Raw genomic sequence first — 18456 nt, 5'->3', positions numbered from 1 at the left:
CAAAATACTTGTAGTATGGTTACATCTCAAGGATGAAGTGGTTGTAAAACTGTCTCAAAATTTCTATTGTCAAAAGTACAATATATAATGGACTACACGTACATGTAGATTTCATTAGGAAAACATTTCAGAATCTCAGGGAGTTTACGTAATCTTGGCTTTGTCTCCAGCTTTGGCTTCTACTATGCAGATTGCAGAGCCCATGATGAGGTCAAGATATAAACCTCATTAACAATGTCAACACAATTCTCCATTCTGTGAATGAAGATCTGAAACCACATTAATAGAATGAGCTTTGTCACTAATCTTTAGGATACATTTGGACAAGTCAATTTACTTGGAAGAGTAGTGTGTTATTTATTAAATAGGCAGATGCCAACAGCAAAGAAAAGGAACAAAAATTTAACTGAGTGAATAAAGGCTTATCTTGAACACTAATCCTAACACCAAATTGAACTGAGTAATGCATTTGTAAAGTTGTAATTACTCAAAATAAATTTTAAGAATGTTGCATCTCAAGAACGAAATGATCCTAAACATTTCTCAAGTCTTTGTTATGAAAGATAGCAGAATATATATACAGCAAGTTCCACCAGGAACAATTTAACAATCTCAATTGTGTTTATGAAATCTTGGCTTCGTCCCTGGCTTTGGCCCCAGGCTGCATGATTTTTGTCCCCTGATGTAACTCCAGTACACTATTGGTCCATTTTCTTCTTTAGAGACACCGTATCCTGTCACACAAGGCCAATGGATGGTTGGTGTATTTTCACTGAGTTTGAATGTGGTAGGATTCTTAGGAATCTAGTGCCAGAGATGAAGCTGAAGCCACAACGAAGCCGGGGTTTCATAAACATCACAAAGAGTTGGTAAGTATTAGATAGATTTATGGTGATCCATGTACTGGGTGAGGGAGGGGTGTTGGGTTGAGGAGGCGGGGGTCATTACATTCAAACACCTCAACACCCACTAAACTCCCCTCTCCTTTCAAATTAATCAAAATTAAAACAAATTGTCCCCCAATCAAATCAAATGTAACTGTAGTCAATACACTGTTTATATAAGACTTTGTATAGTAACATAATGTAATTGATGCATTGTTTATTTAAGAATTTGTATGGTAAAATGGTTCACATCAGAGGGATCTGGCAGTTTGGAATGTTGCTTGTGGTGATGGTGATGTAATGACTGGGCAATTTCATCCTCAACATTTGCTGTTGGGATGATGATGATTGCTAGTCAATGTCATGTTGGATTACATCACACCTTGTGATACATCTGGATTGAGTGTCCGTTAGCCACTGCCAGCTGGCCACCTGATGTGAACGTGATTCCACATTGGTTATACAGACCCTGAGCTAGGCAATCAAGAAACCTGCCATCTAGGTCATAGTGGTGAATATGACCAGTGTCATCATCACCACCTTGGTACACTACAAGGTAGATGCCTGAGCTGTCACAGCATACACCACGGCAGTACTCCACTGGCTCACCATTAATGGTTGGCCGGATGGTGGCATTTGTTTTACCTTTGCTATCACTAACGTCTACTTTCCCTGTGTTATATCCACTGACCACAACTCTTTCAGTGTCGTCATCCACAGCCAGGTAGTAAGGTGGAGTCTGCACTGGTATGGTGTGTAGGATCTCACCATCAGTGGGTCTGTGTTCAGTCCACACCATTCTCTTGATATCACCCACTACGATTGTACATGTACTATTTTTTATGGCTAGACTCTGTAGGTCCATTTCTGTCTTGTCTACCTGATGCTTGGGCACCGTTGGGAACTGCATAACAAGAGTGTTGTCTTTCATGTTGAACACCTTGACATACTTGCTTCCATCCAACACAAGCAAGCGTTGCTCAGGATTGTGGATGGCTGCAACTGCCAGTGGACCTGTGGGTAAAGAATAACTCAAATGTAACATATGCACAGAATATAAATGCACTGTCACTATTCTGAGTCCTCATGAAATATAAATACCTATTATGATAACCTACCTATAACAATGAATACATGGTGTGCCTTAAAACCCGGTCATGTAGAATAAATAGGCCTACATGAACATTGTGCAGTCTTCAACCACCATACATGTATAATTGTGAATAACTGCAACGTCTTGGAGATACAGTTTTGCAAAGTCTTTTATAAAGTTAATGCGCTCTCTGTGCTATTCTAATTGTTCAAACATCAAAATATATTAGTCTTATATTTAACCGTGTTGCCATTTCTTTCGCAATAAAAAGGTTGCTCAATTTTCAAATGAACCATTGAACAACAAAGACCCCATTTTTAGACAACAAATAATTGAAAACTGTTTAATAACAACTCAGTTCTTGTATGTAGTTACATGTATGTTAGCAATTACCAAGGTTCAGCGATACGGTTCCTGAAACTCAATTAATATTGGTTATTATTAAAATAATTGTTAAACTCACAGTTTGCACGTAAACATTTTTTTATTTGCTTTGTTTTTTTTTTTGGCAAATTTGTTTCATTGAGACATTGAATAGCTAAATTTTATAACATTCTCTACATAAAAACATCCTAAAACATACCGCTATTTCGCAAAACATATCGTTCATGGCCAAAAAGTGGCACAATTGCTTCACCAAGGTTTACAACGCCCACCTCGAGTCAACATGTAAATTAAAGCTATAGTCCATCATTTGCAGCCATCCGAAAAGTAACTGGCGTAATTATTGTTGAAAAACGTACTTGGTTGAAAGATAGTAAGGGGACTAAACTCCCTGTGAAATTATTCTTTCTGGCAAGCTGTCATTTTGAAGTAATCAACGAAAGAAGGCCTTTCCAACGGTGCGTCTTAAGACGCACCGTAGGAAAATTTAAATTAGTAGTTCGTTTTGTTATTCGGCGAAGCGCGCGCAAGCATTGGCACGACGCACAGGTGCGCGCGGTTGCTATAATTCGTCGGATCAGTGCACGACATCGCGTATAGCTGCATTCGGCTCAGTGAGAATGCGTCTCGGACGCTGAATTCAGGCCCAATCCAAACCATGATTCAGCAACTTTTGATTTGAATTGAGATCCTAGAATGCTGTTTTTCTCGGAATATACCGCTGAAGCTGAGCTGAAACTTCATCAGGCTAGTTGTTCAGTATCCTTCATCAGATTTTGAACACTTTTGTTGCTTCAAACAAACAAAATGCACAAAATACAAATGATGGACTATATCTTTAAGTGAAACAATCCATTGGTCTTTAAAAAACGAAAAAATAACCTTTTACACACACTACAGCCTGTCTAAAAAAAATGGTACAATCGAAAACAATTTTTTGTTCAATATTAAATCTCAACATAAGTAAGTCGTTTTGAGCATCACATTCAAGAAAAAAGAAAGACCAGGCTTTCCAATACTTTTTGTTTCATTTCATTTGCTTAAATTGTGAATCCAGAGATAACTCCAGTTTACTGCGGATCACAAAATCGAGTTTGTTTCTTTTGCCAAGTTGCAATCTTTTGTGAGCTTCAAGACAGCATGGCACAGTACTCGAAACAACTCTGCCCATGCATAAAAGTGGCACATTGAAATCGATTTTGGTGTATCGCACTAAATTGATTATATCTCTGAATTGACAAAACAAATAAGATCAAACAAACACTATTGGAAAGCCCAGTCTTTGTTCTTTAATATTATGCCAAGTAAGAATGACTTATGCCTTAGGATTTTGAAATTTCATATTTAACTAATTTTTTTTCCGATTGTACCATTTTTTTTGAGACAGGCCTTAGATGATTACGTTATGTAGGGCAGTAAGATGCCTACATTGTAAATAACAAGACACAATAATGTAAAGATCACTAATGAATCACTGGTAACTGTACAACCTAATATATTGGTCTTCAGTTAAAAAACGACATAACAACCTTTTACACACACTAAATACTTACGTTATGTGGGGCAGTAAGATGCTTAGTAAGGACAAAAAAAATACTCGGTCTCTGGTCAGCGCGCGCGTCGATTTTAATCATGCACGTCAACCTTTTTTTTTTTTCAAATTAACACGGAAGCTACAACAGTGCCCTCTATTGCCACACCTCCTCAAATTTTTGTTACAAGGAGCACCAAGGAATGGGAAAATTGCACCAAGGCAAATGATGAAGGGCACTTAGGCAAATTATGGAGGACACCAATGTATAATAAGGACACAAAAAAGCAAAATAGTACCCACCTTGTCTGTACAATTCAAGCTTAAAAAAAAAAAGCCACCAAAAACCCCCAAAAAACGCGTCGCAGCATCAATTCCGGAACTTCGGTCTGACCATTTGGCCTAACGTTAAGATCACTTATGAATTATATCTGGTAACTGTACAACTAAATCTATTGGTCTTTAAAAAAACGATATAATAACCTTTTACACACGCTAAATACTGACGTTATGTAGAGCAGTAAGATGCTTAGGTAAATAACAAGATACAATAACGTGTAGATCACTAATGAATTACTTCCGTTTATGATTAATAAAAATCACGTTATAAAAACGCGAACATTTGGTTTAAAAACTACCAAACCAAAAATTCACCAAAAACTCTCTCCCCAAAACAGGTTGTTACGAACCCACTTAATCTGTAACCCTTTAGTACGGTTGCTCCCGCACTAAAATTTTCGGTATTTAATGAATGTTTCTTATGGTGGCTACGCGCGGGTAAATACCCTATATAAGCACTGACTGGCTTTTATTCGGTCTCAGTTGGTGCCCATGTACAACCATGTGCGATTTTCATTAGCGCGTCGTTGAGCCAGCATCTCCCGCCGTCCTTCCGATCTACGTACCCCTCATCGCTGGATCGTGGCCGAGGCTGACGGTACTACCGGACGGAGACCTGGACTGTCGTGGCCTGCTTGATGTGGCTGAATTCTCGGTGCTCAACGCTGACTTACCTGTGGTTTGGCTGATCTACGGCTGGGTGCGAAGATGCTTGGTTCGACGGCTGCCCTAATACCGTTGTGGGCACTGGCTTGGCGGGGCCTGTTCCTGCTACTGGTTCCTTTGGTAATTGTATTCGGCCGAGTACAATTTGCCTTTTTTGTGTGTTTTGCTTATTAACTCTATTTTGCCGGCTTGTTCTTTACTGTATTTTGCTTGTTTGTATAAATTGCTGCTTTGCTAATTTCTTTGTAATTTATTTTTGCTTTGCCTGTGTCTAATGCTTGGAGGTTCTTGCATGACGTTTTAAAGTTGAAGACTAACTGAGAATGTTTGTATCACCCACTGTCCTGTTAATTAATTTGGGAGAATTAATTAAATTTTGTTAATCATATAGTGGTCTCATTTTTGCCTTTGATTCAAAAGTCATGATTCCCGTTTTTATTACCGGTACTTATTTCTTTCTGCCGTGCATTCCCCGCACGTAACAAGGTTCTTTTCCGGTGTTTTGTTTACTGGGTAGAACATTCTACTCACACGGCATATAAGTTTGTTTGCAAAGCAACTTCACACTTTTCTAAAGGTTACAGACCCCAAAATAAAAACAGTTTTTCTTCCAAATAAACTGAAATCAGTAATGAAATAAATAGAAGGTTTGTTGTAGTTTTTTGTGTATGTGTGTGTGTCAGAGTGTGATTTTTTTTAAACATAGGCCTACACGTAAAGAAAAAATATTGAAGTTTTGTCGGGAGAATAAAATCAAATTTGTCAGAGAGCACTGTCAGCACATCAATTCCTTGCCAGTAGTTTATTGTTTTTTCATTCTCAGTTGTCAGATCTGCATGTGCACATGGAAGACTGACTTATAATTTCCACACAATTATGAACGTTTGTGTTGATGAACATGTACATGAAAGAAACTTACCTTGTACGCGAATGGTTCCCTTGTGTTGTCCCTCATTGCTGCAGATGACCACTCGGTTGTTGAAACAGTCTGCCACAGCAATCTCACCAGGTTGAGTAGCAGTAACACTTTGAGCCCAATTGAACTCTCCTGGACCACGTCCCTCTGTACCAAACTCACGACACATCTCCCACTGTCTTAACTCCAGCTTGCCCAGATTGATGTCACAAATCCTCTGACCCGGGGTGAAGCTCAGATATGAAAGCTTGGGATCAATCTGGGGAGGATTTTGACTCTTGAGTGATTTCAAGTCTTTGCTGACGATAGGGTATAGGGACAGAAAGTCACTGTCTGATGCAGTGTTAATGATATCCTGGGATCTCCCTAGCAAATGTTTTTTACTTTCTAGCATCATTGTCAGTGTTGACTGATGCTCATCATATGTTCTGTTGCGATCCTGCTGGAGTTGTTTGATTTCTGCAATCATCTTAGTCTCTTGAGTTGTTATCTCAGCTCTCTTTTTATCCGCTTTGTCTTGCACAGCTTTCACAGTCTTTGTGACGTTCTGTGTAAACTTCTGCTTAGCTTGTGATGAAGTGGCCACAGATTGTTCAAGTCTTTTGATGTCTTTCGTGAAATCTGGAAACATATCTTTCAGTGACTGTTTGTATTTGCGAGAAGCCTCTCCAGACTCAATGTAGTGATGCTTTGGTTTACAGTGGCTTACTACAGTACAAACTCGGCAGATTAACTCTTCACATGTCTCACAATAAAACCATTTCACTTCCCCCATGTGTTTCTGGCATTTAGACTCATCTTCTTCGGGCGTTTTTTTCACTGAACTAACCACCTTTTCTTGGAGTGAGACCTCCTCAACTATTCCCATCAAATGGAAATTTGTTTTCAGGCCTTGAATGTGTGTCTCTGGAAGTGCTGTCTCCCGTCGACAAACAGGGCAAGGAATTGTTTGTTGACCTGCATACCTGCTGGTGTAGTATTTCTCCAGACATTTCTGGCAGAAGCTATGCATGCAATCCAGCACCTTGGGCTGTTTATATTTGTCTGCGCATATGTCGCATTCAAGATGGGGACCGATGTTTTTTAGAGCTGTAGCCATTTTATCTGTATACAAAGAGTATTTAAAAAGAAATTGAAATGGTTATAATACAGAGATGTAACTTCTTTAATACTGTACTGTCTGTGTGAGTTCATCCGGGCAAAAAAACCCCAAAATTTTATTTTCATCTGTTATTTTGTATTTACATGTATCCACTTCTGAACAAGACATCATTTTTTTTTAAATTCCTGTCAAATTTTGAAGAGCTCTGATGTTTTGAAGAGCTCTGGTACGTGTACGGTAGCTTGTGCCCTGATCTGGTCATTACTAAATATACATGCAAGTTTTGTTATTAAATATAGGTTTTGTTGGAACATTGTTTAAGGCAAATTGTGATTCCTACACTTGTACCGGTAAGCTAGCATTTAACCTCATTCAAAATAACTGACACTCTTTTTTACCTTTTTTTTAATTTCAACCAAATCAATTGAAGACAAAGTGGTTCGCGTTTGTTGTTACAAATGCACTGGAGTGGTCGGGCAGACATTTTTTTTCAATAAACACTGCCGTGTTAAGTTATGAATATGTTTATGTAAGAACAAAGGATCACGAAATTAAATCCTGTCAGGTACAATCAATTATTTTGTGGTAAAATTCAGTAAACATTCAATGTACACAAGTTATTTCTGGCTTGATGACGTCATTATTCAAAAACAGGAAGTGAATACTGATTTAGTTCGGAGTGGATAAATGTTCATTGTGAAGTTTGATGACGTATGAAAGTATGGAAAATATACGTGTATTTATTCATAACAACTAACTTCCGGTTTGATGACGTCACAGTATTTGGCAGCAAAAACTGAACATTGTAAAGGATATCGTAACTTGGGCTACGAAGATATACAACATGAATCGGATTTTAGAACTTATGGTCGTTTTCAAATTCTCACAGAAGTAACTTTCGTTCTGATGACGTCATGAATTTGAAACCTTGCCAAGTTATTTTTGGTTAATCAAAGAATATCAAGGCGCGATTTGGTAAGATTTGAACGGATGGTTTTTAAATTAGAAAGAGCAAACACTGTATTATGTGTCGCTAGGGGGCGCCCTTTCAAAAGATGACGTCATCACATTTTTTTTTGTCTGGCATTCCTCACTAAACAATTTCATAATTTACATGTATATGTGTGTTGTAAAATGCTTCCGCTTTTGAATTACATTCAGTTTTCATTGCACTTCCGGTAATACCGGAAGTGAAGGTCAGGCGGTTTTGTGTTTGGGAACAAGAAATGTTTCTCACGGCATAGTCTACAACCTCACGAAAAAACGAACACGATACTCTATTTAGTTCAAAAGATATAGCGCAAACTATTTTGTCAAAATTTGCCCTGAAATCGCTTGTAATTTGATCCCTGATGACGTCATGGTGACGTAACAAAATTTAAAACATCTTCGTAGCATGGTACAAGTTCACATTAGGTTTCTGGGTCATACCGTAAACCGTTTGGAAGAAATTCTGCTTTGTTTTGATTTCAGACTAAAGTTTTCATTTTAAATTCACATAACTTTGACCTTCCGGTAGAACCAGAAGTAAAGGTCAAGCGAGTTTACGACAAAAAAATGCTGATCAATTCATGGTCTATCCGATTATGGAATACAAACCTCATCGATTATTTTGTTCAAGAGTAATAGGTGAAAGTAATTGATCACTTTTGCAGCTGAAATCCCTTGTAATTTGACACCCGATGACGTCATCATGACGTCAGAGTAATATGCACCACTTGGGATGAGGGTCGATATATATTGAAAGTTATAAGTTCATATCATGAACCGTTTAGGAGAAAAGCCGCGGAGAAGTATTGTCCGGAATAAAAAAGAAAGATTTATCAGAACAAAAACAGAGACTGGTCGGATTGTGCCCGACCACTCAATGAGAGAAGTTGCCAAAAGTTACCCAAACAAAAGCCATCAGAAAGATACGAAAGCCCATTAGCGCCACTGCAAGTATATATGTTACAGATTATGTAATTCGTTATTACGGATTATTAATTCGTTATTACGGATTATTAATTCGTTATTACGGATTATTTATTCGTTATTACGGATTATTAATTCGTTATTACGGATTATTTAATTCGTTTCTACGGATAACTAATTCGTTATAACGGATTACTAATTCGTTATTACGGATTATTATTTCGTTATTACGGATTATTTAATTCGTTTCTACGGATAACTAATTCGTTATAACGGATTACTAATTCGTTATTACGGATTATTATTTCGTTATTACGATTATTATTAAATAATCCATTATTACGAATTAGTAATCCGTAATAACGAATTAATAATTCGTAATAACGAATTTATAATCTGTAATAACGAATTAAATAATCCGTAATAACGAATTAAATTATCCGTAATAACGAATTAGTAATCCGTAATAACAAATTAATAATCCGTAATAACGAATTAATAATCCGTAATAACGAATTAAATAATCCATTATAACGAATTAGTAATCCGTAATAACGAATTAATAATCCGTAATAACGAATTAACAATCCGTTATTACGAATTAGTAATCCGTAATAACAAATTAATAATCTGTTATAACGAATTAGTAATCCGTAATAACAAATTAATAATCCGTAATAACAAATTAAATAATCCGCAACATATATACTTGCAGTGGCGCTAATGGGCTTTCGTAGAAAGACAACGGGAAGTCCTCAATCTAGACAAACCTTTGTGGGAGTGTGAAAGTGCAGAGTTTTAGAGGAGGGGACCAACATAATGTTGAAACACTCAAACAGTGCATTGAAACTACAATTGTTTACTAATGCATATATTTTTAGTAATTTCTCCAGGCATACTGTGCTGGTTATCCAGCACCATTGGCTGAGTGTATCTGTCCAGGCAGATGTCACACTCAAGATGGGGGCTGATTTAATTTTTAAACGAAAATTGATTATATAATAGTGTAAAAAACTTTGAAAAATGGATGGTATTTAATTTTTGAACGAACAGATCATACTTGCCTTTCAACTTGATTTTTGCACATATGGATTGGAACTCAAATATTTGAGATCAGTAAGTTTCCCCATGAATCAAATTACTTTGTAGAAACAACTACTGCACAGTCAGCAGTCTAAAGCAAACTGCAATTCCTCTGGTCTTGAGGCTACTCATTCAATAAATATCAGTTAATATAATCAGCTCACCTCACCTCACAACTGCAGATATTTCCTTTAAAATTCCAACAAATTCCTCCAAGTCAAGTTGTTCACTCTGATTTCACCCTTCCTTACCATAGGCGACTATGTAGTGGACGAGGAAATAACACACTAAACACCCTCAACACAGATATTCACTGCTTTACACCAAGCTGGCATTGCTGGTATGTTTGCCGCACCCATGCATACCTCATCAACCAACTGAAAAAGAGTTTTTCAATCCATTGTGGTGTATTCAAATTGGTCCCTTTACAAAACTTGAGTGACCTGCTTCAGAGTTCAATTTGAGGTATGGAGTGCCTTTGCTCGTGCGGTGAAATGGCTTGCAGTTTGATAAAAAGGCCCCAGATAAAAACAGAGATTAAAACTTTCTTGTTTTTGCGCATACAGTTTTGATTTTGGTATCACATGAAAGAATAAATTCTGAGGAACAAACTTTGCACATAACACCTTTGATTTTAATCACTCCTTGAGAGTGAAAAGTTAGGTTGAAAAAAGAGAGTTTGTTTCCTGCTCTAGTGATTTCCGCCTGACTGAGCAAACAATTTGGTTCTGTGGAGTGCCAATTCAACGGTATCTATAGGTATCCCTAGTTCACGTTCAGGGCACCAAATACTGGAGTCACAGACTCCTGTGTTAGAATTGACTCAATAGTTAATTGAGTTTTTTTTGTCTGGCATTCCTCACTAAACAATTTCATAATTTACATGTATATGTGTGTTGTAAAATGCTTCCGCTTTTGAATTACATTCAGTTTTCATTGCACTTCCGGTAATACCGGAAGTGAAGGTCAGGCGGTTTTGTGTTTGGGAACAAGAAATGTTTCTCACGGCATAGTCTACAACCTCACGAAAAAACGAACACGATACTCTATTTAGTTCAAAAGATATAGCGCAAACTATTTTGTCAAAATTTGCCCTGAAATCGCTTGTAATTTGATCCCTGATGACGTCATGGTGACGTAACAAAATTTAAAACATCTTCGTAGCATGGTACAAGTTCACAATAGGTTTCTGGGTCATACCGTAAACCGTTTGGAAGAAATTCTGCTTTGTTTTGATTTCAGACTAAAGTTTTCATTTTAAATTCACATAACTTTGACCTTCCGGTAGAACCAGAAGTAAAGGTCAAGCGAGTTTACGACAAAAAAATGCTGATCAATTCATGGTCTATCCGATTATGGAATACAAACCTCATCGATTATTTTGTTCAAGAGTAATAGGTGAAAGTAATTGATCACTTTTGCAGCTGAAATCCCTTGTAATTTGACACCCGATGACGTCATCATGACGTCAGAGTAATATGCACCACTTGGGATGAGGGTCGATATATATTGAAAGTTATAAGTTCATATCATGAACCGTTTAGGAGAAAAGCCGCGGAGAAGTATTGTCCGGAATAAAAAAGAAAGATTTATCAGAACAAAAACAGAGACTGGTCGGATTGTGCCCGACCACTCAATGAGAGAAGTTGCCAAAAGTTACCCAAACAAAAGCCATCAGAAAGATACGAAAGCCCATTAGCGCCACTGCAAGTATATATGTTACAGATTATGTAATTCGTTATTACGGATTATTAATTCGTTATTACGGATTATTAATTCGTTATTACGGATTATTTATTCGTTATTACGGATTATTAATTCGTTATTACGGATTATTTAATTCGTTTCTACGGATAACTAATTCGTTATAACGGATTACTAATTCGTTATTACGGATTATTATTTCGTTATTACGGATTATTTAATTCGTTTCTACGGATAACTAATTCGTTATAACGGATTACTAATTCGTTATTACGGATTATTATTTCGTTATTACGATTATTATTAAATAATCCGTTATTACGAATTAGTAATCCGTAATAACGAATTAATAATTCGTAATAACGAATTTATAATCCGTAATAACGAATTAAATAATCCGTAATAACGAATTAAATTATCCGTAATAACGAATTAGTAATCCGTAATAACAAATTAATAATCCGTAATAACGAATTAATAATCCGTAAATACGAATTAAATAATCCATTATAACGAATTAGTAATCCGTAATAACGAATTAATAATCCGTAATAACGAATTAACAATCCGTTATTACGAATTAGTAATCCGTAATAACAAATTAATAATCTGTTATAACGAATTAGTAATCCGTAATAACAAATTAATAATCCGTAATAACAAATTAAATAATCCGCAACATATATACTTGCAGTGGCGCTAATGGGCTTTCGTAGAAAGACAACGGGAAGTCCTCAATCTAGACAAACCTTTGTGGGAGTGTGAAAGTGCAGAGTTTTAGAGGAGGGGACCAACATAATGTTGAAACACTCAAACAGTGCATTGAAACTACAATTGTTTACTAATGCATATATTTTTAGTAATTTCTCCAGGCATACTGTGCTGGTTATCCAGCACCATTGGCTGAGTGTATCTGTCCAGGCAGATGTCACACTCAAGATGGGGGCTGATTTAATTTTTAAACGAAAATTGATTATATAATAGTGTAAAAAACTTTGAAAAATGGATGGTATTTAATTTTTGAACGAACAGATCATACTTGCCTTTCAACTTGATTTTTGCACATATGGATTGGAACTCAAATATTTGAGATCAGTAAGTTTCCCCATGAATCAAATTACTTTGTAGAAACAACTACTGCACAGTCAGCAGTCTAAAGCAAACTGCAATTCCTCTGGTCTTGAGGCTACTCATTCAATAAATATCAGTTAATATAATCAGCTCACCTCACCTCACAACTGCAGATATTTCCTTTAAAATTCCAACAAATTCCTCCAAGTCAAGTTGTTCACTCTGATTTCACCCTTCCTTACCATAGGCGACTATGTAGTGGACGAGGAAATAACACACTAAACACCCTCAACACAGATATTCACTGCTTTACACCAAGCTGGCATTGCTGGTATGTTTGCCGCACCCATGCATACCTCATCAACCAACTGAAAAAGAGTTTTTCAATCCATTGTGGTGTATTCAAATTGGTCCCTTTACAAAACTTGAGTGACCTGCTTCAGAGTTCAATTTGAGGTATGGAGTGCCTTTGCTCGTGCGGTGAAATGGCTTGCAGTTTGATAAAAAGGCCCCAGATAAAAACAGAGATTAAAACTTTCTTGTTTTTGCGCATACAGTTTTGATTTTGGTATCACATGAAAGAATAAATTCTGAGGAACAAACTTTGCACATAACACCTTTGATTTTAATCACTCCTTGAGAGTGAAAAGTTAGGTTGAAAAAAGAGAGTTTGTTTCCTGCTCTAGTGATTTCCGCCTGACTGAGCAAACAATTTGGTTCTGTGGAGTGCCAATTCAACGGTATCCATAGGTATCCCTAGTTCACGTTCAGGGCACCAAATACTGGAGTCACAGACTCCTGTGTTAGAATTGACTCAATAGTTAAATGTACCATCGATTAAACAGAAGTTGAGGTCAGATTTTGGCAATAGTCATCAATTGGCAATATTTTCAATAGGTTGTAAATTATAATGCTTTCTGTTCCTTCACTCATCCCATTTTGTCCCTTGACTGGATAAGCCTAGTCTTTCATTCTCATTACGATCCTGTGTCATAATTGTTTTGCTGTCTGTACTTCGGTAGGTCAACAAACCCAACTAAATTCTTTAACAATGTTACTTCCAAGCAGAGACAATTTAGCATAAAATAATTTTATCTTGGATGTAAATTCAGTGTGATTTAGATTTTACAGGCCAGACAACCCAGAATTTTTATATTTTAATTGTTTGGAAATTTGAGGTCAGATGAACAAGCAGTTCTTAGCAGAAGTGAGGCTGAAAATCAGATAATTTCTATTCCATCTCAAAATGCCCATTCATGTTGATTTCTGTCAAGAAGGTTGTATGTAACTCCAGCCATATTACAGAGAAATAGTCAGAACTGTGCAAATGGTCCATGGCTTACATGTACATGTACAGGCTAAGTCACAGCCAGCAATGTGCCAAAGTACCAGCCAAATCATCATTTCCAACCTGTTCAGGATAAACTTCCAAACTGCCAATGATAATTTTGTTGGGTTGATTTTTGTTTTTCAGAATTGAATAGATGTCAGTTGAGCAACATCAGACTTTCATCTCTTCTGACCATTGATGACTACCTGTCTGTCAGTCTGCCAGTCAGTTGGCCAGCCCGTGCAGTCCTACAAGCCAACTGAATGTGAAACCCAACTGAGTGGTTTGGAACTATAGCCTGATGAACAAGCCAGTCAATGCCTGACTGTTAGCCAGTACATGTAAGTGACTTTGCCTGACAGTGATCATTGCATATGATTTGATCTGATGCCTCATTTTCTCAAGATCTTTGCAGCACTTTTGAGAGCCCCAGTGGGAGGGACATGCTCGTACTGGTTCATGTGCGGACTGCGCAAAGTACGCATGACTTATTTTATTCTGAATCCTATCCAACCTGTAACATCTTCACATGAGTGCCAGGCGCTGTTGGCAATGCATTCAAGTGGTCTCCCAACTCTCTCTTTGTAACCGTTGAGGGGGTACTTGTGCAAGGAGTCCATACCCAAAGAGCTGTAGCAATGCCACCAATGTCACATTCTGTTTTTGATAGTCTGTGTTTTCAGTGTTTCAAGAGTTTGCCTGTATTTTCTGTATTCGAGTTCAACATGAGACAAGAAACTGAGTGAATATCAAAAAAGGACTATTTTTTTAAGTAATCTTTAATTTTTGCAGGTTTCTTTTCCCAAAGCAACAAAAGTGCTCAATATTTTAAGTAGGGTGCATAACAAGCATTCTGTTCAAGTCTTAGCTGAGTGGCTATTATACATTTTGGAGAAAACAGAGAAAACATATAAAATGCACAAGTCTTTGGATCTCGTAACTGGATTCTGTAGGCACCCCATTTTGAAATCACCTTCAATGTTTGTTTTCTGACAATACCATTTCAGGTGGAATTATTTCACAGGGTATTTGTTACCAGTCCTATCTTCACTTTGAGGTTTCTGTCATTAAAACAGTAGGTACTTATCTGGGTAACTGCAAATGATCCTACGTGGCTTTAAAAAGTGAAGTTAACAGAAATGCAGAATAATTAATATTGTACAGGCTGTAATTTATATTATCAGAAAATGTAATGTTTAGATTAAGTATTGGTAAGTATTGGATAGATTTATGGCAATCCATGTACTGGGTGAGGGAGGGGTGTTGGGTTGAGGAGGCGGGGTCATTACATTCAAACACCTCAACACCCACTGAACTCCCCTCTCCTTTCAAATTTACCATTTAGACAAAGATAATAGATTCCAGTCATCACACATATGTACATGTAAGATTAAAACAAATTGTCCCCCAATCAAATCAAATGTAACTGTAGTCAATACACTGTTTATATAAGACTTTGTATAGTAACATAATGTAATTGATGCACTGTTTATTAAGAATTTGTATGGTAACACGGTTCACATCAGAGGGATCTGGCAGTTTGGATTTTTGAGGAGAGATGTGATATGAGTGGGACATGAATGTTGATTGGTGCTGTAATGACTGGACAATTTCATCCTCAACATTTGCTTTTGGGATGATGATGATTGCTAGTCAATGTCATGTTGGATGACATCACACCTTGTGATATATCTTGATTGAGTGGAGGTCAGCCACTACCAGCTGGCCATTGGATGTGAATGTGATTCCACGTGGGAAACACAGACCCTGAGCCAGGCAATCAAGAAACCTGCCATCTTGGTCATAGTGGTGAATATGACCAGTGCCAGCCACACCTTGGTCCACTGCAAGGTAGATGCCTGAGCTGTCACAGCATACACCACCACACCACACTGGCTCACCATTGATAGTTGGTTTGATGGTGGTGTGTATAGAACCTTTACAGTCAGCAATATCCACTTTCTTTGTATGGAATCCACAGACCACAACTCTATCAGTGTCGTCATCAACAGCCAGGTATTGAGGTGGAGTCTGCACTGGTATGGTGTGTAGGATCTCACCATCAGTGGGTCTGTGTTCAGTCCACACCATTCTTTCTATGTCTCCTACTAAAATAATACCATTTGTCCTGACTGTTGTGCTCTTTAGGTTCACTTGTGTCTCCTCAACCTCACTCGGTGCTACCGTTGGGAATTTGAAGTCAAGAGTGTTGTCCTTCATGTTGAGTGCCTTGACATACTTGCTTCCATCTTCCAACACAAACAAGCGTTGCTCAGGATTGTGGATGGCTGCAACTGCCTGTGGACCTGTGGGTAAATAAGAACTCAAATGTAACATATGCACAGTATGTAAATGCACTGTCACTATTCTCAGTCCCCATGAAATACAAAATACCTAATGAATACATGGCCTGCCTCAAAGCCCGGTAATGTACAAATAGTACATCAACATTGTGTGGTCTCCAACCACCATACATGTTGTGAATAACTGAAACGTCTTGGAGACTCTGATTGCAAATACATGAACATGTACCTGTACCTGTACCTCGATGTTCATGTACCCTCTGTGCTAATTTCAGTGCTAATTTCATGTTTATTTTTTAGCTGAAAAAGTTATTAGATTTTCAAATGAAGCATTGAACAAAATATAGAGCAATTTTTAGTTATCAAAAGTTTAAAACTTTGAATTAATAACTCAGTTCTTAAAAAGTACACTAATGCCTGCCGTATGTCAGAATTTACTTGAGGTTTGCGTTTGTCTATAAAAAATGGGTGGTTGGGCATGAAACATTGGTACAGTATATTCGTCAGTTGTATGTTTTAGAGAAAAAAAAGGAAGAAATGAACTTAAGCATTTTTAGTCCAAGCGTTTAAGAATTTGAACAAAAATTCATCCTTTTATTAGGGATTGATAGTTTTCAAAAACTATTATTTACTTGTCAAGTTACTTCTGGCAAAATGCATCTTTTCCAAAGTTTCCCGACATTGACTTCTAGTCTGATGAGGTCAGCATTATGAAATTTGAGAAAGTATTTTTATTGTCCAAAGAATATTTATGAGCAATTTGAAAAAATTGTTGACAAATGATCTTTAAATACCAAGAAAAAAAATATAACTTATTGAAACATGCCGCTAGAGCTTACTTAAGCTACACTGGTGCCATCATGGTTTTTATTGGCTGTTTCGGCCAATGGCCAATAAAAAACAGCCTTTGTTAGCTGTTTCGGCAACTGGCCGAAACAGCCTTTTTTTTTATATTATGTGCAAAATCACGTAACCCTTCCTTCCAGTTGAACCGGAAGTGCCTTGAAATTTAAAATTGGTGAAAGATGTGAACTTGCTTTCAATGATGAATGCTATGGCTTAGTTGTTATTTACAAACAAAAATATAGTTATAGATGAAAATTAATGTGACGTCATCATGACATTATGACGTCACATGTGATGTCAAAAATCAAAGCCCTATGGGAATGTAATCACATATTATATTCACTAGTTCCTGGATGGAACTTATACTTGAAACTTTACATGGTCACTTGCCACAACAAAATTCCAAAACAGCCCTGTGTTTTTGTCCACAAACATAAGTCTAGTTTTCTTTAAAGTTATTTTTTTGTTCTTGTTTTTTTCTTTTTCAGACTTTTGTCCATAGCATTTGTACACGTTTTCATCGTGCCCAGCACTTTGGGCACTAAAATCAACCCGATTGCCTTTGGCACACGCTTAGACCAGCACCTGCTGCTGTGTCATTATGACATCACCAGTCACGTGACTTCACAATATAGGTTCATATTTTGAAAGCCTATATCTCCAAAAGTGCAGGTCCGATTTGGTTGAAACCTGGCATGTACGTTTTAGAAAGGGATGTGTTATAGATGAAAATTTAAGTGACGTCACGATGACATAAACGTGACGTTACGTTATAGATCAATGTATGTAGATCTAATCTTGAAAATCAATATAAAATCAACCATGAGAGACCTAAACTAGAGTTTTGCGGGAATTGATAGAATAATCCAGGGTCTTCATTTTTGATATTACGTGCAAAATCACATGACCCTTCCTTCCGGTTAAAACTGGAAGTGACTTGTAATTTGAAATTGGTTAAAGATGTGAATTGCTTTCAATGATGTATGTTGTGGCTACGTTTATTCTAAATTAACGGTGACGTCATGAAATGTTAGAGCGCCCTCTAGCAGCAGGTTGTTATAGTTAATTTTAGATGAAAATTAATGTGACGTCATCAGGATGTCATCACGTAACATGGGATGTAATAATTTAAAGCCCTATGAGACTGTCATCACATATTTATTATACATACATCCTTCCTGGATGGTCTTGAAAATACATGTATGTCACATATGTCGAACAAAATTTACCGAAACAGCCCTGTGTTTGCCCACACATAAGTCTAGTGTTATTTGTCATTGAACATTTCCT

General features: G+C 37.1%; 1 protein-coding gene across 1 annotated transcript; it reads right to left on the bottom strand.

Moving 5' to 3' along the window:
- Positions 1 to 1165: 1165 nt before the first annotated feature.
- LOC119733232 (E3 ubiquitin-protein ligase TRIM56-like) lies at positions 1166 to 6996 on the bottom strand. Its single transcript, XM_038206819.1, has 2 exons — positions 5826 to 6996; positions 1166 to 1910 (listed from the first exon to the last, which is right to left on the bottom strand). Exons 1-2 carry the CDS (start codon positions 6910 to 6912, stop codon positions 1261 to 1263), a joined length of 1737 nt encoding a protein of 578 aa, XP_038062747.1. The 5' UTR covers positions 6913 to 6996; the 3' UTR covers positions 1166 to 1260.
- Between the last annotated feature and the right edge of the window lie 11460 nt (positions 6997 to 18456).

Source organism: Patiria miniata, unplaced genomic scaffold, assembly GCF_015706575.1.
Source record: "Patiria miniata isolate m_02_andy unplaced genomic scaffold, ASM1570657v1 HiC_scaffold_25, whole genome shotgun sequence".
Taxonomy (NCBI): Eukaryota; Metazoa; Echinodermata; class Asteroidea; order Valvatida; family Asterinidae; genus Patiria; species Patiria miniata.
This window is presented reverse-complemented; position numbering and strand designations above follow the sequence as displayed.